General features: G+C 41.5%; 1 protein-coding gene across 1 annotated transcript in view; it reads right to left on the reverse strand.

Moving 5' to 3' along the window:
* Positions 1–437: 437 nt before the first annotated feature.
* Positions 438–22,158, reverse strand: part of SLC9A2 (solute carrier family 9 member A2) — a 36,770-nt gene continuing 15,049 nt past the window's right edge. The window contains exons 4-12 of the mRNA XM_084647474.1: positions 16,700–16,917; positions 14,866–15,068; positions 13,903–13,992; positions 12,531–12,601; positions 11,340–11,501; positions 10,405–10,504; positions 9,376–9,507; positions 7,242–7,332; positions 438–2,845 (exon numbers count right to left, since the gene is read on the reverse strand). Of these exons, the coding sequence (XP_084503600.1) occupies positions 2,475–2,845; positions 7,242–7,332; positions 9,376–9,507; positions 10,405–10,504; positions 11,340–11,501; positions 12,531–12,601; positions 13,903–13,992; positions 14,866–15,068; positions 16,700–16,917 (1,438 nt within the window). The 3' untranslated portion in view covers positions 438–2,474. The remainder of the gene's footprint in view (positions 2,846–7,241; positions 7,333–9,375; positions 9,508–10,404; positions 10,505–11,339; positions 11,502–12,530; positions 12,602–13,902; positions 13,993–14,865; positions 15,069–16,699; positions 16,918–22,158) is intronic.

Here is a 22,158-nt window from a genome sequence, read left to right on the forward strand (position 1 = left end):
TCTCCCTTTGCTTCTGTGTTACAGAAATTATTCCGTCATTGCAGACTTGTTTTTCTTGAAGGGAATGAAAACCATGTCTATAGTCTATACATCATTTCCGCCAATAGATGGTGCTAGGCGACAGACATTTATTTGGCTTCTAATTTCCCAACACCCATGAACTTTCTTTGACATGGGATAACAAAAGACAAAATTCACATTATAGGCTGTAGCTGAAGGTGCTGATTAGAAAGTCTTAAAGATAATGTTCCAATTTACTTTCTCTCTGTAGGGAAAAAGGTAGTAAGAAACATACTTCAAAATATTGTGAGTCTGTAACTGTATGGTATGCATTTACTTACTGCTTTTCATTCATAGATCTCAAAATGCATTTAAAAATAAGCATCATCCTGTTTTATAAATTAAGTAATTGAAGTACAAAGAGGTTAAGACCCAAGTTTCCAAAAAATGGCCCTTAATTTTAGGTGCCTCAGTTTTGGGGTATGCAATTTAAACACTTGGGGCTGTCTTTTCAGTCAGACTGAGTACCCACTATGCCAGCTGAAGTCAGTGGAACATGCAGGTTCTCAGGAGTTGTGAGAAATCAGGGGCCACTTTTGGAAATTTGACCCTAAGTGACTTGCTCAGTTAAAAGTCGCTGATTTAGTCCTTATCAGCAAAGGAAAGAGAGAGTGAGTAAACCAAACTAACCTTCTACATGCATAATGTTATCACCTTTTTTTAAAGTCACAATTCAAACTTAATGCAAACCCCCAAATCATAATCTCATGATGGGGAAAATTTGGACCCGGATTCAAATGTGAAAATTCCAGCACAGGCTCATTTCTAATTCGGATATGACGAGAGTGAGGGAGTATATGCTGATCATTCAAATAGATGTAAAAGGGAAAAAGCCCAAGATGCTGTTGAAAAATGAATTCAAAATTATTTGTATAAATTAACATTGTAGCATCACCTCACTCCATCATAAGCCAAAGAGAAAAAGATGGCCATGCACAGGTGACTGATTCCCACAATAACTAAACATGGCCACAGTTCTTTTTGCAAAAATCAACATCTCACAGTAGAGAAATTATCTTGACGTGGGCCTTTGACTGAGACTTTAAAAAGATCATCTTTCCATCTGCATACAATTGAGAATTTGCATTTGACAGACGCGAGAACTCCACATAACCTGAACAGTAGAAAAGGATTACAGTAACTGCAGCAAAATTTAGGAAAGTTTGAGCCATCCAAAAAAAACCCCAAAACAACCCTCAAACATAAATAAAACTAAAACGGCCAGCTCTAAACTGAGATGAGAAAGACATGGGTGTTTTAGCAGCAGTAATAGTAATTTATTTATTTTATGGTAGTATCTAGTGACTCCAACTGATGCCCCATTGTGCAACATGCTGTACAAACAAAAACAAGAGATGGTTCCTGTCCCACAGAGCTTACAATCTAGGAAAAGACAAAACAGACAAAGGAAGGACTAATATCCCCATTTTACTGAGGGGATACAATGAGACCAAATGAGCCACCCAAAGTCAGAAGCAGTGCTAAGAACTGGACACAGATTTCCTGAATCCGACTCCATGCCTCACCGTGACACCATCCGCCCTCAGCCTGTGATGAGTGTTATAACAGTTCTGCTGCATTTCCACAGCAGCCACAAACTGAGACAGAGGAGGCATCAACTCCTCTGAGGGCCCAATCCTGATAACACTCAGCACCTATCTACTCCCATTGAGATGAATGAAAGTTGCGGGCATTCATTGCACTGAAGGTGCTCAGCACCTTTCACTGGTTATATGCTGGGGGAAAAATGCTGATAGGATTACTCTGGAGCTAGTGTGCTTCACCTATCTTTACTGCCCATTTTCCATGAACTGAATGTGTTTCAGAATCTGCTTCTGTAGCTAGGTCTTCCTTTTCTGATCCTGTTCCAGCCTTCACAACCCCTAACCGCATCCTACTATCCTGGCCATTCTAACAATAATCTGCATTGATTAATGTATTTGTCTTGCAAGGTCTATGGGACAGGGGCATAGTGCAATTTTCAGTGCTATTCACATTAAAAATCTGATCTAGACAAGCAAAATTCAATCATAAATAACATCTTAAATGTACTAGAATATTTTTAAACATTCTCTTCATTGTATGAGGTTTTTAAAACATTCTTATTTGGATAATTAAATATCAAACTTGGGCTATTTGGTTCCAGAGCTGATGATGATAAAAGGCACATTTTCCCCTTAGTAGTAAAAAGAACATAATTGTCAGAGCATTGCTAAAAGTTGTTCATAAAAGATGTTTTCTTTTGCATCTTGGGTTTAGTATTTGCTGTAGTATTTCATCCAGTTAATTATATGGGCATGCAACCCAAAGGATCCACACCAAGTTTTTAAAATAGATCCCATTGTCCAGTCAGATGGTTTAGAATACTAATTTAAATCTGTAGTTTATTATTGATAGTTCTACTTCAGCTGTTTTCAGTATGGCTGATTCGGAGATGTATTTTTATGCCTTTCAGCTTCTGATGCCCACCTGACTATTCGCGGTGGTGGCATTGGTCTTGTTGATCTAACATCTTCAGTCAAATTTTCTTCACTCACTGTTCCAAATCTTGGGCTCGATAGCAGTGGTTGCCTGAACCCTCCGGATGCTTGAGCTTCATTGTCCGTTTCTCTGCGATCTACCCTTCCATCTTGGTCTCCATTAACTTCATTTCTCCACTCCATTCTAAATTGCCGCAGTGGCTGCTGCTGGCTCTGGTCTCGCAAAATTTTTCGTGCTCTGGGTTTTAAATTGAGCACTGTGGTAGGAAGCTCCAATTCAGAGTCACTGCTGTCAGCACCCCCTACTGTTAATTTTAAAACAAAAATAAAATGTTAGTTGAAGAATATCACTGTCTACACAGTGCTGTAAAACAAAATAACTGAGCCATGCACAGTATCAACCACAAGAAATAAAAATGCTTATCTGTATTTTGAAATTCACAGCCATTTTGCCTGTTTTCCCAGAAATTTGCACAGATAGAATTTTGCACTTGTGCTCAGTTGGCTGAATTTTTCACAAGCATTTGTGACATTTCCTTATACATTTCCAGTTATTCTAGACAGCAGTCCCATGTGCTCCCTTCCACTTACACGAGGGAAAGGGAATGCAGACATATGGATGGGGCTTCTAGGGCACTTGGGGTCGCAGGGCTTGGACCATAGGGCTAAATATTGCAGCGTAGACATTCAGGCTCAGACTGGAGCCTAGGCTCTGAAACCTGTGATGGGGGTGGGTCTCAGAGCCCAACTGACCCAGGCCCTTAGACTCAGTGACCTGGGTTTTTTATTGCAGTGTAGATGCATCCATAGGTTACATCTACACTTCAAGCTGGAGGTGTAATTCCCAACTCGGGGAGACATACCCGCACGAGCTCTGATTGAGCTAATGCACTAAAAATAGCGTCGCTAAAAATAGTAGTGTGAGCAGTGGGATGAGCTAGCTGCTCCGGTACAATCCCATCTGAAATACTAGGCGTGTACTTGGGCAACTAGCCCCTCCCACAGCGCCACGGCTACATTTCTGTTTTTAGCACACTAGCTAGCTTGGAGGGTATGTCTCCTCAAGCTGGAATTTATACCTCCAGCTCAAAGTGTAGCAATGTCCATACTGGGAAAGTGTCAGGTCTGCTGCATTTACTCCCTCCCCAGCCCTGAAGAACTCCCACTGGGAATGTTCCACAGATATTGCTTTGGTAGGGTTTGTATGGGCAAGAGGGGTGGATGAGCTGCTCTTTGCGATGTTTTGCCCTCTCTGTGCAGCCGTTATTACACTGGGCATCCTTGCCTAAGTAAATAGTACTCAAATCACTGTAAAGTCAGCCTCTGTGCATGCACACTTCTCCCTGAAGGAACTGCATGGCCCAGGGTGGAGGAGGTCCAGAGAAGCAGCACAAAGGGACCAACCCTCCACCAGACAAAGGATCTTCCCTAGGGATCTGTGGAGGTGGTAGGTCATGTCTCCTCCTCTCTACGCCACCAGAAGGGACAATGTCAAGGAAATACCATGTAGTAAATCTTACAGTTTCCAACCCCTCAAACCCCTTCTCATTGGTCTCCCCAGGGAAGAGTACAAATTGTCTCAATGAAAGCTGTGGTAATTTATCAACAAATAATCTTAAATGGTCACTGTCTGGTAGTTTAAGTTGATAATATTCCTGAAGATAGATATAGATCAAAATGATTTTCCGTTTAGCAGCATTCCTTTAAATTTCTTAATATTTTCCTCAATATTTGCATACTTTCCATAATTTTAATACTTCCATATTTTATAGCATTTACTATTTACAAATGAATTGTGGTATTTCCTATACTTAAGTCAGTTATGGTGCTTTAAATCTATTTTTAATAGTATTTAAGAGGAGTACATTGTGGGACTGTCATAGGAATGGTTCCCATTAGTACTCTTCACAGCATTTCTCTTGCATAAAGGAGGAAGAGGTCAACAAAATATATCCTCATATAATTGTCCATCCACCCACATAATTTCACAGAAAGAAAACCTTTCTCCATCTCTGGTGGCAGGCTTTTTTCTTTTTTTTCTAAATGTGTCAAATTATATATTTTTTGACAATTGAATAATCTTGAGGCACATTTCCTTTTCAGTGTTTAATTTTAAGTGACAGTGGATGACCTCTGTAGACAGAGCTACAGAATAAAAGGCATCACTACACTCCAGGAAAGCAAAGACATAATTACCAACTTGCAAGGACATGGTCCATCGCTAAACTTGTGGGGGGGTCATATTCCACTAATTATGGTGGGCAGTATGGTCTGGAAATGTCACTGAATCTAAATGTAGGTTTCAGAGTAGCAGCCATGTTAGTCTGTATCCATAAAAAGAAAAGGAGTACTTGTGGCACCTTAGAGACATGCTCGAATAAATTTGTTAGTCTCTAAGGTGCCATAAGTACTCCTTTTTAATCTAAATGTATTGCATCTTCCCAGTGGTAGCTCCTGATTGTTACTTTACGTGGGAGAGAATCAGATGGAGCTCATTCTATCTACTTATAAATTATAATAAAAATAATATAGAGGGCAAGCCAGAGATGTTCCATTGAAACCATTTTTCTATGGAAAACTCAGATTTCAACAAAACGAAATTTTTCACAAAGGCTGTCTACTTTCCATGGAATATTAAAAAAAATTTGGTGAGAAACCAAATGCCTAAACACCGGTTTGGCAAACACTGAGATATTTGGGGAGTGAAATACACTACAATATCCAGAAAGACACATCACCCAGAGGGAGTCAAATTCATTCACTGACCAGCATTCTGAGCCAGTTGCCATAGTAACACTCAGCTTGTTAATAGTGCTTCATTTATAGCACAAAAAGCACTTTGCAAAAGAGAGTAAGTAGTATCCCCATTTTGCAGATTGAGAAACTGAGGCACAGAAAGACACATTGATATGCCCAAGGTCAGTGGCAAAGTTAGGACACTCACAGTCTATTCCCAACTCCTGCCAGATGTTCAATGACCTAGCCACTGGTTATGGCTACTGTTCACCTGGTTTGGACTAGTTGTTCTCTTTGGACAATAGTCTGTGGATCTAAGATTTCATTCTTTCTAATGCCTGTGACAATGACTCTGATCTGCTATGTATGGGTTGTAATGCAGAGAAGATACTCATTTTTTAGCATCAAAGTTTGGGGTGAAAGGAGAAGCAGGCCAGATGTTAGCATCTAACCTCATCTTTATGGGGGAATCTTTAAAGGGGATAATCCCTATGGTGAACATATAAACAGAGAAAGTCATAAACACCAAAACACAACAGGGGCCTGATCCTACAAACCTTCACTCACAGGACTAGGCTTGACTCATATGTGCCTGTTCCCACTGAACTAAATCATAATCTCTTACTGATTTCAGTGGTACAGAACTGCTACCATGCGAAATCTCATTCACTTTTATGGGAGTAGTTATGTAAGGACTACTCTCATGAGTAAGGGTTTGCAGGATTGGGCCTTAAATGCAAATATCCCTTGGTATTAAGAAAAAGGGAATCATGGGGGAAAGGTGTTTGTATTTTGAAGACATGTGAATCAAGGCCTAAATATTTTGCTTTCCAAATCTTTGTTGCCCTGATTTACTTATTTGTGTTGTTTCTTCTGACTCCCTTTTCAAATGATGTGACCACTTTTCTCTTCCTCTTACCCCCTGAATATAGAGAGTGGAATCCTGGGCTCACTGCAGTCAATGGCAGAACTCCTACTGGCTTCCACAGGGCCAGGATTTCACCCACAGGGTCCAGGCTCTTGTTCTCACCATTGCCCCCTAGCTCGACCCCAATTAAATATATTCTGCCACCACCAAACTTTATTGGAGCAAAAAAGCCACTTTAATTCAGTTAATTATCAATAACGTATTTCATCTTAAGACATGCCAGTGCTAATTACAAATTAATAGCCCCATAAGAGCAGTATTTGCAATGGCAAAGTAACACAATACCATCTTAGGCAGTGGTCCCCAAATTGTGGGGCACGCCCCACCTAGACAGCCGCGGAGGAACATTCAGGGGGGCATGCAGCGGGGTCTGGGCCAGCTTCCACAGGGGGGCAGGAAGGGAGTGCCATCCAGGCCCACGCTGCTCCCAGCCCAACTCTGCCCCCAGCTGCAGCTCCACTCCACGCCCAGCTTTGCCCTTATTCCTTCTCCACCCCCAGTTCAGCCCCCAGCACCACCTTCAGCCCAAGCTCCTCCCCTGAGACTACTGTGTAGTAATGGGGGGGTTGGTGTGGACAGATTCCATTCCTGGTAAGGGGGTTGGGGGCACTGTTCCTTCTAAGCTTCAAAAATTTGCACAGAAGAAATTTTTTGCGCACACAAAATAACGTGTCAAAAATTAGAGGGAACATTGGCTGGGGGGGGAAAGTGACAAGAAAAATATGGGCACCACTGCTCTAAGGTGACATTACAAAAATACTTCCTCTTCAGCTGAATAGTGCTGAGGTCTCATAAACAACTGAAGAAGTTACTGAAGCTGTAGTTTAGGAGCAAGGATATGGGCACCATCCTGCAAACCCTCACCCAAGCAAGTAGTCCTTACTCATGTGAGTAATCACGTTGATGTGAACGCTATGGCTTGCACGTGTAAGGATGACTCACATGGGTAAATGTGGCCCTATCTGGGGAGTCTGTCCATCCCAAATATGCCATATAGTAGGCTGTGCTGCCGTTGGTATCAGAACATGTTGCATTACCTCTAAAAGATGTTTTATTCCTTATTCGTAATTTCTCTGGCAGTTTAGCGTCTTTAGGCAGGGACAGAAACCGTGTTGCTTTGGAGAGAGCCTGTATAAATAAATGCAGGAAGTGTTAAATTATAGTAGAGTGAAATATCACATAATGAACACCAGAAACACAAGGGAGATGTCTGAAAGAGTTTGTCTACTTTAGGAAAAGAGCTGAAGGTTAGGCTGAGGTTAGCAAACACATGATAGTTGATCATGATCTTTTCCCACCACAGACCCGGGTTAATCTTTTGCCTCAGTTTAGCTGGCTGAGGCCTGCCCTACCCAATGAGAGGCCTAAGGTTAATGTCAGCCAGCTAAACTGAAATAAAATATATTAATATGCATCTATACTAGAGAAAAGGTCTGGATAGGTCAGAGTTAGTTACATGTTCATTAATCCCAACCTTTCCTTGACCACTTTTGCTAATGTAGGAAAACCCAAAGTCTTTCTATACACAATCCCTGTTTAGAACTTTATTACTTAGTTATTAAAATTAGCTCAAAGTTGAAAGTTGGCTTACAAACTCTCAGAGCAGGAATAAATCTAGGCCCTGATCCTGTAATCACCTATATATCTGAGTAACTTGATACATGTGAGTAATCCCAGTGAGGTCATGGGGCAACTCATTGCATAGAGTTAAACACACGTAAGTGTTTACAACAGCAGGGCCTAAAGACCTAGCTCCTGCAAGGTGCTGAGCCATTAAAATCATGTGGAGTTGAAGACACTCAGCAACTGGTGGTAGGTAGCTTACTGCATAGGACTCTTAATTTTTTATCTACAATTTCTCAAGTGAATCCAGTTTGTGAATCACTGTCAAGAGAATTTTTTATATAACTTTTAAAATCTGCCCCCTTTTCCTATCTACCCATCCCACTCGTGTACCCAAAAGAAACTTGAAATTGAAATCCATTTCCTATCAGACATTTGTCCTCTGGATACTGCAATGCTACGCATGAGCACTGAGCTGAAGGCATATTGGTTAAGTAAAAAAAATCCAGCATTATTTAAGAAAAATTATTTTAAAATTTACTGTCTGTGCATTTTGACAATCTGGCTCGGACCCCCTGTTCCTTTTCCCACCCACAAAATTTCTTTGTCCTGTATTTCTCTCTGGCATCCCTGACTAGTAAATCAGTTATTTGCATGATCAAGGCAATGTGTAGCCATGGCTGCAGGGACAGAAAAATACTGTGATTCCAGAACAAGATCCAGTATTACACTAAATGCCATGGTAGCCTCAATAATGATAACCAAATACAGTGATTCTCGCAGATGTCACTCTGATCTCAGCTGTAACAATGAGTACAGTAATTACAAAGTAACCATGGAATGCAACAATAAATATTCAAAGAATGATTAATTTTCCATTCTCCTAAAGTGGGTAGATGGATTGATTTCAAAGCAGCTGCCAGTGTGGCCTCTGCTGGAAGACCCTTTCCCCCTAGTCTTTCAGATATGACCGGAAGTTTGTGATTATTTCAGTACAGGTTGACTCAGCCCTTCACATCATTTGAAGCAGAATAAATTGCATACCATGCAATTTACTTGGTGGGGAGAGGGGTCCTTTATGTGCCTCCTCAAAGCTGGAGGTTTTATATGCCCTCTGTGGATATTGCAGAACGCCTGGCACTTTTCAAATGAGGGGGTTGGTCTGCTGAGCTTGGTCAAAATTTCTCTTCTTTACATTGTTGCGGAGCATCCTATGGACAGATTTTCTGCCTCAGTGCCACTGTCTATCTCAGCCAAGCAGGCTCTATTAGCATACAGCTGTGTGTCTGTCATGCTATGTGTATGAAGTTTGGGAAGTTCTTTTTGTGGACATTTCAGATGACAGCTGCAATAGAACCTCACCCTACAACATGTTCCACCCAGATGCAACTGCATGGCACTCTGTGGAGGTAAATGGGGCTTCACACAAGCTCCAGGGCTCGTGCACAGAACAAGGTGCAAGATCAGAGCCTAAGTGTCAGTATTACAAATGACTGATTTTTACATGTTCCCTTACACATTCAAATTTTCCTGTGTTTCAAGGGGACATTTTGCATGATATTTAGCTATGACAAGTTCTTTTCTACAAACATACTAAAATGCAAATACCGGTTTGTCCCTAGACAGGCTGCAGGTTTTCTTTACACTCTCCCTCAGGCTGTGCCGGCGACGGATAAGAATTTCTTTGGCCTGTTTTTCACTTGCATCTGCAGCCAGGCTGTGTCTGTTATATGACATTGTCTGAAAAATAAAGGCAGTGGTAACATTTTCAGAAGCACAATGGCAAATGCATTGAAGATGTACAAACAGCACAAAGTGCACTTTTTGCTTTAATGTTCTATTAAGTGTCACAAATATCTTGCAAACCAAAGCACATTAAACATTGATTAAGAACAATCTGAGTGATTAGGTCAATGTTTCTTTAGTCATCTGTTCCGCAGGCGTTCTGTTCGGCACCTGCCTTTGTTAAATCTGCCAATATTTATCATGAAAAAGAATTAGGGGGAAATGGCTTCATACAGTGTTTATGCCAGACTCACACTAGCTCATTCAGTGTGTCAATTGAGGACACTCGTTTGAAGGTGATAAGATCAGTCACCAAAGGGGGAGAATATTTTCAGCTCCAGCCAGCTCCTCATTTGAACACCTTCCAAAAACCCAGACACACGAGCCATTTTAGCCACAGGAGGGTGTAAGTACCGTGTCCTTTTTGCTTTTAGTTCACGACTTTCTCAGCTCATCAATTCGTACTCTCAATAGAAACAACCGCACAACCACTGAAAATGAGCAGAGCAGTCTCACATCAAGAGCTGACCAAAACACTGGCATGACAGAACTGGGACAAAATTGGAGTTTGGTTTCATGGGGCTATGTGCACATGACCCTTCAAAAGTAAAGTAAATAAGCTGGATGTAATGTAACAATAATATTTAGCAGCCATACAAAGGTATAAACACCAGTAAAGCCCTTATGGCTTATTGTGAACATAAAAGAGACAGATCCTCAAGTGGCATAAATCCAAATGGAGCTCCACTGATTTTCACCGGAGGAGAATCTGGTCTGAGAATGGATTTTACAGATAACCTTTACATTCAAAACTGATGTGGGACATTCTATTAAGTATAACTTCACCCTTACTCGATGTCGTATTTGATAGAGATTCTTTGTTAATATTTCTCGCATATTATCCATTTCAGCAGGGGAAAGCGGCCTTACTTTATCTTCCAACAGATAGTCACTGTTGCAAAGTAGAAAAAAAAAGAGAGCTAGAGAGAGAAATGCTTAATACCTGATCATACAAATTAAAATTACCAATTTTCTTCCTTAGAGATAAAAATAACATTTTACACAGGGGGGGGGATTTTTTTTTTTTTACAAGATGAAGGTGTAATCCTGACTCAAAGCTCAAAACTCACCCAAAAATGTCATGCTCTCTCAAAATTCTATACAGGTTGGATTAAACTACAGATTTGATTGAGGTACTTTTCAAAGTGCCCCTGAAACCTCCTTTCCAGCTGCTGTACCCAGGGCTGGCCCTAGACTAAATGGACCCCCCCACACACACACACACCCCCAATTTGTTAAACTTCTGAATAACTTACAGCAACCTGAGCCCAGCGCCCCCAAGCCCAGCACCCCGGGTGGTCGCCTGCCCCTAAATCCGGCCATGGCTGTACCAGCTGCTTTCAGAAGACCAGGCACTGTCCCAAAAGTTAGACTCAGCTCCCTATGGAAATGTGCTGCACTCTGGGATACTTGTGCCATCAGGCTCTCCAACCTGAAAGAGCAAAGGTCACCTTCAGTCTCTGTGGGCTGAAGGTGAAACTGAGCAACAATGAATCCCTTCACTTCTCTTAGTGGGGCAGTGCCCAAGCGACCCCAAAGCTACAGCCATCACTCTCGCTGATAGTATTCATTTCAGATTCATTGTGGGGAAAATGGTAATTGCACAGTCAGTGTCAGGCAACACTAGGATACCAGCCTTAAAGAAGAGATGATCCCTGTACACAAATGGTGTAGTATAATAAACCCACACACCTACATGGAGGTTTATCCACACTGGCTTTACTCACTTGAGAGAATCTGAGGATGGGACTGTACTTATCATCCCACTTTCTGCCATCTCAATGGCGTGTTTGATTTCCAGCTTCTTGTACAGGGAAACAATGCTTGATTTGGGCTGGTTCTCCCGGATTAGAAGTCTCCGCAGGAACTTATTGTCAAATTTTTTAAACCTGTGGGGGAGGCAAACCAACCCGACCAGTTAGATTCTGTTACAAATAGTTTGGGAAAGCAAATATTCCACGGCTGCAGTGTTGGGGATGGAGGTTACTCCCTGCAGGATGGATTTCTGGCATGTCTATCAAATATCATTGAATGAGGTAATCAAGGATCAAGTAAATCTTTCTTTTTGCTGGGACTGGCCTGTGTTTGGGCTCATACATTCATCCTCTAACAGTGACCTTTAGCTTTTAATTGTGTTGGCGTATTGACAATTATTATTTTTAATTAGCCGTTTGCCTAAAAGACAAAGGGAGCAGTAAATATTATTGTAATAGCGACAAAAAGGCCTTGGCTTAAACTCACTGCCTTTCATGCTCTGAACTTTTAATGGCCCCCTGAAAAAGAACATTCAAATTTGTTAGAAGTTCTCGCCTCTAGTGCAGCAATTGGATGCTTACTGAACCACTATTGATCCTCCTTCTCCTTACTAAGTTTGAAATAAAACCATCCAGAACCGGGCAACAGACAATCCGCTGTTCAGATATTCAACTCTTTCAGGCACCTCAAAGTCAACTAGTTCCTGAGTCTTCCTGTGATAAGAGCCAAAGGATTCTGACTGGTTTCCACCAAGCAAGGAGCTAACCCTGTGCTTCAACATTACAAAGCCATACAGGCTGGAATAGCAAAGCAGGCTGGGGACTACAGGTTTAGACAGACTCTCAAAAGCCATACAGAAAAATTGCAAAAACAGCCAGAAATGGGGAATGAATAGTGTGAGGTGATGGAATTCCACAGCCATGGGTCAGAGGGCTGGGTTTTTTACCTAGCCTTAGGGTTTTGTTCTGTTTTCCTGTAGTTTTGTAAAACTGTTTTGTCTCACGGTGTAACCCACGCATGCTAAAACCAAAGCAAACAGGAGTAAAACCCTGAGGCGTCAATCTGCTGCCTGACCGGCTGCTTTTGCAATTGGTGGGCCAGCTCATCCACTCAGCCAACTTAGTCTCCCTTCTACAGTGAAGAGTTTTAAATAACATTCTTACTTATCTTTCCAAAAGTTGTGACCCCAGTGTCCGCACACATCTTCAATTCCCGTCTTCACATGATCAAAGAACTAAAGGCAAAAATACAGATTCATTATGAATTCCCACAGACATCATTTAGCTTGCTCTTAGATATGACATTTTAACAATAGCTTGGTTAAATCACTGAAGTCTTGTCTATATTAGAAAAGTTGCACCAGTTTAACTCAATCAATTCAAAAGTCAATCAAGTTAAAACAGTGCAAATCTGTAAAGTAGAATCATAGAACCACAGGGTTAGAAGGGACTGCAAGGGTTAATAGATGCACTTAAACCAGTTTAGTCTGTGTTGAAATTGCTTTAGGTTGACTGGAAGGATTGTCGAGTGCTTCAGGCACTAGCCTAGGACTCAGGAGACCTGGCTTCAATATCCTACTCCACCACAAACTTCCTGTGTGACCTTGGGGCAAGTCACTTAAGGTACATCTACATTGCATCTGGGAGCAAGCCTCACAGCCCAGGGGCACAGATTTTTGTTAGCGGGATTCATGCTAGCGTATATAAAAATAACGGTGTAGACGTTGCTTTGATGTTGTAACTTGGGCTCTCAAACTGGGGTGTGTGGGAGAGGCTTAAGAGCCTGAGCTCCAGCCCCAGCAGCAAAGTCTACACGGCTATTTTTAGTATACTAACGTGATCCCTGCTAACTCAGTTCTGTGGACTTGGGCTCAGAGGCTCGCTCCTAGATGCAGTGTAGACATATCATCAGGCGTAGGCCCTTAAAAGCATTTAGGCTCCTAAATTCCACTGAAATCAACTGGATTTAGGTACCTGAACACCTTTGAGGATCTGAGCTTTCATCGCTCTGTGCTTCAGTTTTCCATCTGTAAAATGGAGATAATAGAATTTCTCTACTGCTCCGAGGTGTGCTGTGGGTAAATACATTACAAATTGTGATGCAGCCAGAGTGGGATTCACAAATGTATTTAGGCACCTAACTATGGGAGTATGTATCTTAGATTCAGAGAGAAATTGATGTAAGGTAGGGTTATACGTGTTTAAGTGTATCTACATTAGGGTTTGCACTGATTTCACTAGTTGAAGTTAATATCAGTTTAGTTAAACATGTGCCACTGTTCTAGCATAAGCAAGTCCTAAAACTGCAGCAAATTCATATATAAAGCGTAAAAGGAATGTAATTTTAGCACAGCAGATCAACAATTTAGAAAATGAACAATCCAAAGGCTAATATATATCTACAAAAGAAAGTTTATCTCCTTGTGGCACAGGCTTATTACAGGTCAAATCTGGTCCTACTGAAGTCAATGGGAGCTTTGCAATTGCCTTCAATAGAGCCAGGATTTCACCCTATAATGCTGAAGTTATGGCGTACCCGATTGTAAATTTCTTCACTGACAGCTGGCTGCTTTTTATTCGATCTTTTAACATCAAGAAACTCCACCAGTGGGCGAATTGTTATTCCCTGTACAGAAAACAGAAAAGAAATCCTTGTTTACTCATAGACATAAAGGAATAGAGACATACATTTCAGTCATATGCCTTCTTTTTTTTCAGTCAGAACTGTGACAACCAGCCTGAGGGTCCTCATGGCTCCCCAAAGACAAGTATGGTACAGTAGTTTCAAATATGAATTCACCCCTGTAATTAGCAAGTGTTGCATTTAGTCGGCAAAGTGCTCTCTCACATAACACAGTCCCCACTAGCAAATCAGAAATGAAGGGAATCTCCAAACTAGGATTGATGTCCATAAAAAAAGGATGCATTCATCTGACAAATCCTATTAGTGACATGGCACTTGCTAACGGCAACCATTTTTTTCCAGTAAAAGTTTTTCAAGAATTCCACGATGAAGAAAAACAATCAGCTTTTGAAACCAGAAGCAAATCTTTCATAATTCAAACACAGATTTGTTACATTCTCCATCAGCTATTGTTTTAGAAATTAAAATTCAGGGCTGACTAAATAGTAATATGGAAATTAATATCCAAGAGTAGGTGACAGTGGAATTTCTGGTTAGTATTTATCCTCAGTTGGTTATTTTAAGAGAAGGCACCAACTTCTGGCTTGCCCAACATGCTGTGTTGGCTTTTAACATTTACTTATGGAGGAAATGTTTTCTTTTTATTTTAATGCTACTTACACATTAACATAAGCTGTAATAAATACCTGACACACCTTTGCTGCCTAGTGGCTACACTGCATTTTTAGGTTTGGTCATGTGACAAAACCCTCTGAAAAAGGCTCATTCAGGCAGATTAAACATTTTGATTTTCTTCTCAAATGCTTCTTCACAAAACATCTGGGAAACAAAACCTGACAGGAGGAGAGTTCTCACCTGAATGAAAACGGTAAAGAATATCACCACAATAGTAGCAGTAATGAACAATTTCTTTCTGGGGATCACAGCAGCAGGAAGCAGAAAGACAAGAGAAAAACAGATGGCTCCTCGGAGACCTCCATAGGCAATAATGAACTGGTCCTTAAAAGTTAGAGGAATTGTCCGGAACACGTTAATGATCTGAGTCAAAACAAAAACACCTGAGGAAAGGATGAAGACAATAGTCTTAGGGAAAATTGAGGTGACATGGAAAGCCTCATCATTACTGATGTTTATTTTTATGACACAGAGTTTATTTGTTTTTGTTTTTTTTAAGAAAGGAAATGTCTGTTTACCAGATTGAGAGATTTTTAATTTAAAATGTTGGTAACATTTTCAAAAGTGCCTAAGAGACTTAGGAGCCAAGTCCTATCTTCAAAAGTGACTTAAGCACTCCAGTGGCTAAGTCTCATTGAAAATGAATGGGCTTTAGCTCCTAAGGGCCAGATTTACAAAACTATTTAGGCACCTAGGTCCACCCGGTGAAATTTATATAAGCATGAAAGCTGGTTAGGTGCCTAATTCCCACCTATGGGAGTCTATGGGAGCTCAGTTAAACTCCTAAGAGCTAGATTCACAAAGGAACTTAGCCATAGCGGTGCTGTGTGTCACAACACCTAACTGTTAGACAACTAGAAATCACCAGCATTCACAGTCAGTTCCCCAGCCAAGCTAGCCTATGGGAGATGCTGAGGAGAGGGTTGTGTCCTAAGCCCTACCTTTCTCAAGCTCAAAGAGTTAGACACCTAAATCCACATTGGATACAGGAACCTCCCTCTGCTTTGGATTCTCAGCTGTGAACTCCCTTGAAATTAAATTCCTATGTTGTTTTCTGCAAGAAGCCAGAGGGGAGAAGAAAGAGGAGCTCCCACGTAGCTTTTAGTTCAGTGGCACAATACTCACCTGGGATGTGCAAGACCCCTGTTTCAAGTCCTCCCTCCCCTTGAGGGGGAAAAGGGGATCTGCCACTTCTCAGGTGAGTACCCTAGTCACTGGGCTATGGGACATTCTGATACGGAGGTTCCCTCACTCTCCTGTTGAAGCTGTTCCACTGTTCCATATCATTAAAGAGGTACTGAAGGAGAAGGAGAGGACCTTGGGTCTCCCCCGTCCCTGGTGGACACTAGGTGTCCTAAACACCAGACTATAACTGAGCAATTCTCAGCTCTTGTGCTTTCACTCCTTCTGGCCCAATGACCCTTTAATTATTTATCCACAGTGGAACAGCTTCAACAGGAGAAACTAAGCCCCATATCAGAATACCCCATAGCCAGTAGTTAGAACACTCCCCTGAGAGCCAGGGGATCCCTGTTCTAATCCCTTCTCCTCTCAGGGATAGAGGGGACTTAAGCTGGACATCTCCCACATCCCAGATGAGTACCCTAGCCACTGGGCTAAAGGTTATGAGGGAGCTTCTCCTCCTTTTCCTCCTCCCCCCATTTTGTGTGAGGCCCGATTCAGTAAGCAGACCGGATTGGGCCTGCAGGAGAGTTAGGTGGAGAAGCACCTATCTTCCTCTGGTTTGTGCATTACTCCGGAGTTTAGGCATACAGACACCTAACGTGAGGCTGCAGTGCGCATGTGCAGAGGTGGAAACATAGGTGTCTACAGAACTTTTAATGCAAAAACGCAGGCACTGAGCAAGTTTGACACCTATAGGGTTTGGTGGCAGCTGAGGGGGGTGGGGCTTGTGAATCCCGGTAGGGCCTGATTCTGAGATTGGGGTGCCTAAATGCATGTTTCACTTGTAAAGAATGCTCAAGAACAAAGTTGCATGTCAAGACTTTCTTACCCAGTGCACGCCAGATCAAACAGAAGAGGAGGGTGAAGCTAACAAAGGCCCAATTCCATTCATGGTTTTTTCCAACCGTGGACACTCCCATGAAAATAAAGATCAGGGTCTCACTGACACTGCTCAGCATCTTCATGAAATACTTTATGGTTGTGTAGGACTTCTGGGAAACATTCTCCTCCACATACTTATTCATGGTCATGGCACAAGCTGTTATCCTGCAAAGTTAAACGTTAGCATTTAGTTTATTTTTTAAACCCACTCATCTAAAGAGAACCCTACTGTAATGTTCAGCTAGGAAGGACTCCCTTCGATATTGGTCATCTCTTAAATAAAAAGCATAATTAATTCTACCAATGACCTATTTTCAATTATATATGTAGAATGTATTTATCGAGGGTTTTTTTTCACAGAGATGTGTTTTCTAAAGAAGTATTAGTTTAGAGAATCTTTTCTGACAGGCTGATCCACACAGCTAAAATGAAAGGCCCTCTGCACAGTCACTCAAGATTCTAATGGTGAGCTTTCAAAACAACCCCTTCAAAGAAACACAAAGCAAGACATCACACCTGTCCTTCAGCATACGTATGTTGCCAGCATGAGTGACTGAAATGGGGATGCTCATCACAATCATCCAACATATGAGGGAGGAAGCAAAGCTTACTAAGACAGACATAGACAGCAAGGGCCAGGGACCTAGTAGTTTCTTTCTATTAAAGAACTACATCCGTATTTCTCCCTTATTCCTCCATGTCCTCTGATAACAGGTATTTCTATGTCCTTGTCCATGATGGTCATAACTCACTATAATAATCTATTTCTGTTCATGGACTGACTCTGAAACAGGGTAAAAATCTCAAAAAGATCTTAACGTTTCAGAATAGCAGCCATGTTAGTCTGTATCCGCAAAAAGAAAAAGAGTACTTGTGGTACCTTAGAGAATAACAAATTTATTTGAGCATGAGCTTTCGTGAGCTACAGCTCACTTCATCGGATGCATGCAGTGGAAAAACTGAAGTGAAGTGATGAAGTGAGCTGTAGCTCAAGAAAGCTTATGCTCAAATAAATTGGTTAGCCTCTAAGGTGCCACAAGTACTCCTTTTCTTTTTGCGAATACAGACTAACACGGCGGCTACTCTGAAACCTATTATTTTTAGTGCTGCAGCACAAGCCCCGTGAGACCAAGTAAGCTGATCCACGCTCTGAGACTGGCTGATGCAGGGTGTTGTTTGCTGTGTAGATGTATCCCTGGTGTCTTCCAGTTTTCAGATGGTACTGTCCCTTCAGTATTCAGCAGGCTGCTCAACTAACCCTTGAGTCGCACAGCACTTATGTCATAATGGGAGTATTGCAACCAATTTATGAGCAGGCACAGTGGCATCCAAATAGATGGACATAAGTGTAGGAAGCTCAGTGACTAAGAATTTACCTCAAGTGTGTGTGCTGAGAGCATGATCCCTAGCTGAGATTGTCAAACAGCTGTCCCCACTGTGCTTAAGGGGATATGCTACCACCAATACAGCTCTTTGCTGATTTCCCAATTAAAAACTGGCTTCATATAAACCTGCATACGAGTTTTTGGTCAAAGCACATGAAGCCCAGTGGTTTGCAGATAGAGATGGAAAGACATGTATCCATTTTGCCTTTCTATATGTGGACCCTGAAAAATAGCCTGTACTAAAGCTGCACATCCCAGCATGCGACCATAATTCAATTCCTTATATGTTTGACATGTGTGTTACAACACTCAGAGTCACAGAAAATTCAGGCTAAACTTGGACCTATACTCTTCTGGTATTTGGGACATGGTTTTCTGTTCTCCAGTAGGATGATGCCTCTTGTCTGTCTGTTGGAGACTTTCAGGGCAGAGGGCACTCAACTGAGAATGTTCAGCCCCTCGTCACAGAGTCCCACCTTTGAGACAGCCTTATCATCCCTGTCAGTCATAACCGCCCCACTGGGGCACGGAAGAAGTGGCACTCATAGAGAAAGGTCAGGCCAAACCCATTGAGGGCTCTAGAGATCTGAATCAGCATTGTTATACACATCCAAAATTGAAAGGAGAGCCAATGCAAGGTACAAACACAATGAGACAGTATGTGCTCCATAGTATGCTGCAGTCGTCCAGTTTGGAGGTGGCACTACAGGATAACCAGGACTAGGACTGTCTTCTCGTGGAAAGAGCAAACTAAATGTCCTTGAACACCAAAGAGGGAAGAAGGCATTTCTGGTGATAGATCCTATTTGTGCATCCAAAGTCAGCAGTGAGTCCAAAGTGACTTCAGAATAATGCACTACTTTGAGCAGCTGTGGGAAGATGACAATGGGAGAAGCTGAGGTTGTAGTTGCTGACACTTTCTCAAAACGTTACCCTCTCCTACTAAAACTGCTTCTATCATTTCCTGATTTAGCTCGATCTTTTGTCCAGGTTCCAATTTCCTTCAGATACTGGGAGACAGTGTTGTTTGCTCTGGATGGGAAAAACTAATAGCTGATTATATTAAGTCCTTGACTCTTCTAGGATCCCTTGGCACAGCCAGAGCCATCAGTGACTGATGAGTCTTACCCCAGTCGGGGGGGAATCCAACTCTTCCCTCTCCTTCTGGCAGGCAGGGCTGGAGCTGTGTGCTCTGCTGATCCCTGACTAGCGGAATGGTCCCCAAGAGAGTGCAGTATGATGAGTGGAACTGGGAAAAGAGGGTCAGGTTTTAGGAGGGAATGAGTTTGGTGAAGAAACAGGTGCCCAAAAATGCAAGTTGGGTGGGGCTAGGGCTAGGCTAGGCCATTACCACTTACACAGCAGATCCTCATTGTGCAATACTGGCCCCAGCATGCTTAATAACAATCTCTTTTCTACAATGCTGTCTTCCTGCAGGCTCACTTATTGCTAATGAAACAGAGACCAGTCAGTGCAATCTGGAGCAGCCATTTGGCTCCTCTAATGTGCTTTGAGGCCTGGCCCTGTCCCTGGACAAGTTTAGGATGGAGGAGGAATAAAGCTGGTTTAGAGTTACCTTTGCATCCCCTGGCCCTCATCTGTGCTGAGCATGAGTTTGACATTGGTGAGGATTGTGTCAATATCTCCTCATTGTCTCCCCAGTGCTTTTATGCAGTGTTGAGTAAAACTGAAACTAAGATGTAGTCCTCTGGGTCCCTACAGAGGGACTCTTTGGAAAGAGGAGCTCGTCATGACAGTCCAGGACCTGTCAGAGAAGAATGGGTGAAGATCTCATTCTTCCCCCCTCAACACCTTTGGTTTAGCTTGAATGTATTGTCCATGATAATGTAGCCATTGTCTTTTGCCAGGACTCACTAAGGTTAGCCTGAGACAAATCCCAGAAGGCTATGTGAAGAAGGGTGTCTAAGCAATATAATATTTCACCTTCCTAGCTCACAAAAGCTTATGCTCAAATAAATTGGTTAGTCTTTAAGGTGCCACAAGTACTCCTTTTCTTTTTGCGAATACAGACTAACACAGCTGCTACTCTGAAACCTTCCTGGCTTTCTGATTTATTGGAAGCCTGACCATCACAGTGTACAAACTAAATAGAAAATGAAATGAAGTGTTAGATTCTATTGATTACCCTCTTAAACTTAATTTTTATCATGATTACAGACATGTGGGAAAGCCCTGCAACTCCAGGGTGAGTCAGCCAGTTCTGGGAGCAGTTTGTTTTTGGATCCTGAGCTAATGGAGACTGTGTGCGGATGTCTGAAAAGAATCTGTCACCAGATTAAGTTGTCCCTCTGTAACTTAATACATCTCATATTTTTAACCACTAAAATTTAAAGGGACAGCATCCTCATTTTTTATATTTTTTTCCAATACAATATTACTTTCACTTATTGCATGTCAGTAACTGACTTAATTCAGTAATGTACAGGGATTGAGTCGTGCTAAAAATCTTCATTAATCTTCAAATGATGAATATGCTACAATTAGTCAATGTGTAATTTTGCATTTGATAGCTCTTTAGATCAGTTACTTCTGTTTGAACAAAAAAATCCTATGTGAGTTTCTTCATTTGGCAAAATGAAATTACAAGATAGCTACCAAACTTCTAAAAGGTGCAAAGTGCAAATATTATTTTAATATTTTCTTTCCAATGGAGGTTAATATCGTCAACATAACCTGCGAGTGGGAAAGTCTGGGTGTTCTCTTCATTTTGTTTTGTACTTCCTGTTCACATCCAATTTACATGTAGCTCCTGCATTCTTTGCCCTCAGACTGTTGACTGCCATGTTAAAATCAGGAAAAGAATAAAGGACTGATTACCATCAAACTGTATTTTGTCTCCCTTTGACGAATGTAAAACCACTTGCACTAACAGTGCAGGTTTTGTTGTGGCTGGAATAAACTAGAGCTCTGTATTAAATCCTCAAGTTTCTTTGACGTACTAAACTTAACGGTCGTTTCAGTGCGTGTTTCTTGTAGGCTGTTCATTCATTGTTGCAAAAAAAGAAACACATATTAATAGTTCTGCTGTTTCACAGCCCTTCTAAAAATTATAAATAGAAAATGTAGCCGTATAACTTGAGGTGGCACTAGCCTGAAAAGTTCAGCTCCACAGCGACTTTTTCTCGTTCATGGTTTTGATTCAGGCCCAGCTCTAATTACAGCGTAATACATGTCCTCACCTTCAGAGGAGAACACTCTAATCGGGACTATCTAGGAGATGATTAATCCATTACAACCAACTATTTTTGATGAGTCATCTGGCCAGGAGTTATAAATGGCTATTTCAAGAATCACTTGTCCCCATGACAAGTATGTTGCATGGGATATTTTGGTTAAAAGGAAAAGGCATTAACTCCTTTTTTTCCTCTTCTCCTCTGACTGCAATCAGTTTCACAGCTGCACACAGGTGAGGAGACAGGGTCAATAGATATTATTTATTCGATAATGCTGCATTTTCCTTTCCAGTAATTTACCAGTGCCACAACTTTAATATGTCAGTTTCAGTGTTTCTTCCATTCAAGTTTCAGAGTAGCAGCCCTGTTAGTCTGTATCCGCAAAAAGAACAGGAGGACTTGTGGCACCTTAGAGACTAACAAATTTATCTGAGCACAAGCTTTCGTGGGCTACAGCCACTTCACTGGATGCATAGAATGGAACATATAGTAAGAAGATATATATATATATATATATATATATATATATATATATATATATATATATATATATTGCCATACAAACTGTAAGAGGCTAATTAATTAAGATGAGCTATTATCAGCAGGAGAAAAAAACTATATTCCATTCTATGCATCCGATGAAGTGGGCTGTAGCCCACGAAAGCTTATGCTCTAATACATTTGTTAGTCTCTAAGGTGCCACAAGTACTCCTATTCTTCTTCCATTCAGGTAAATGGAATCTGGATTTTAGAAGTTCAGGGCTAAGTGGCTGTGATATATGAAAACCTACAGCTGGGGGGCAGGGAGAAGAATGTCTTTGAAAATA

Source organism: Lepidochelys olivacea (assembly GCF_965140295.1).
Source record: "Lepidochelys olivacea isolate rLepOli2 genome assembly, chromosome: 1".
NCBI classification, from domain to species: Eukaryota; Metazoa; Chordata; order Testudines; family Cheloniidae; genus Lepidochelys; species Lepidochelys olivacea.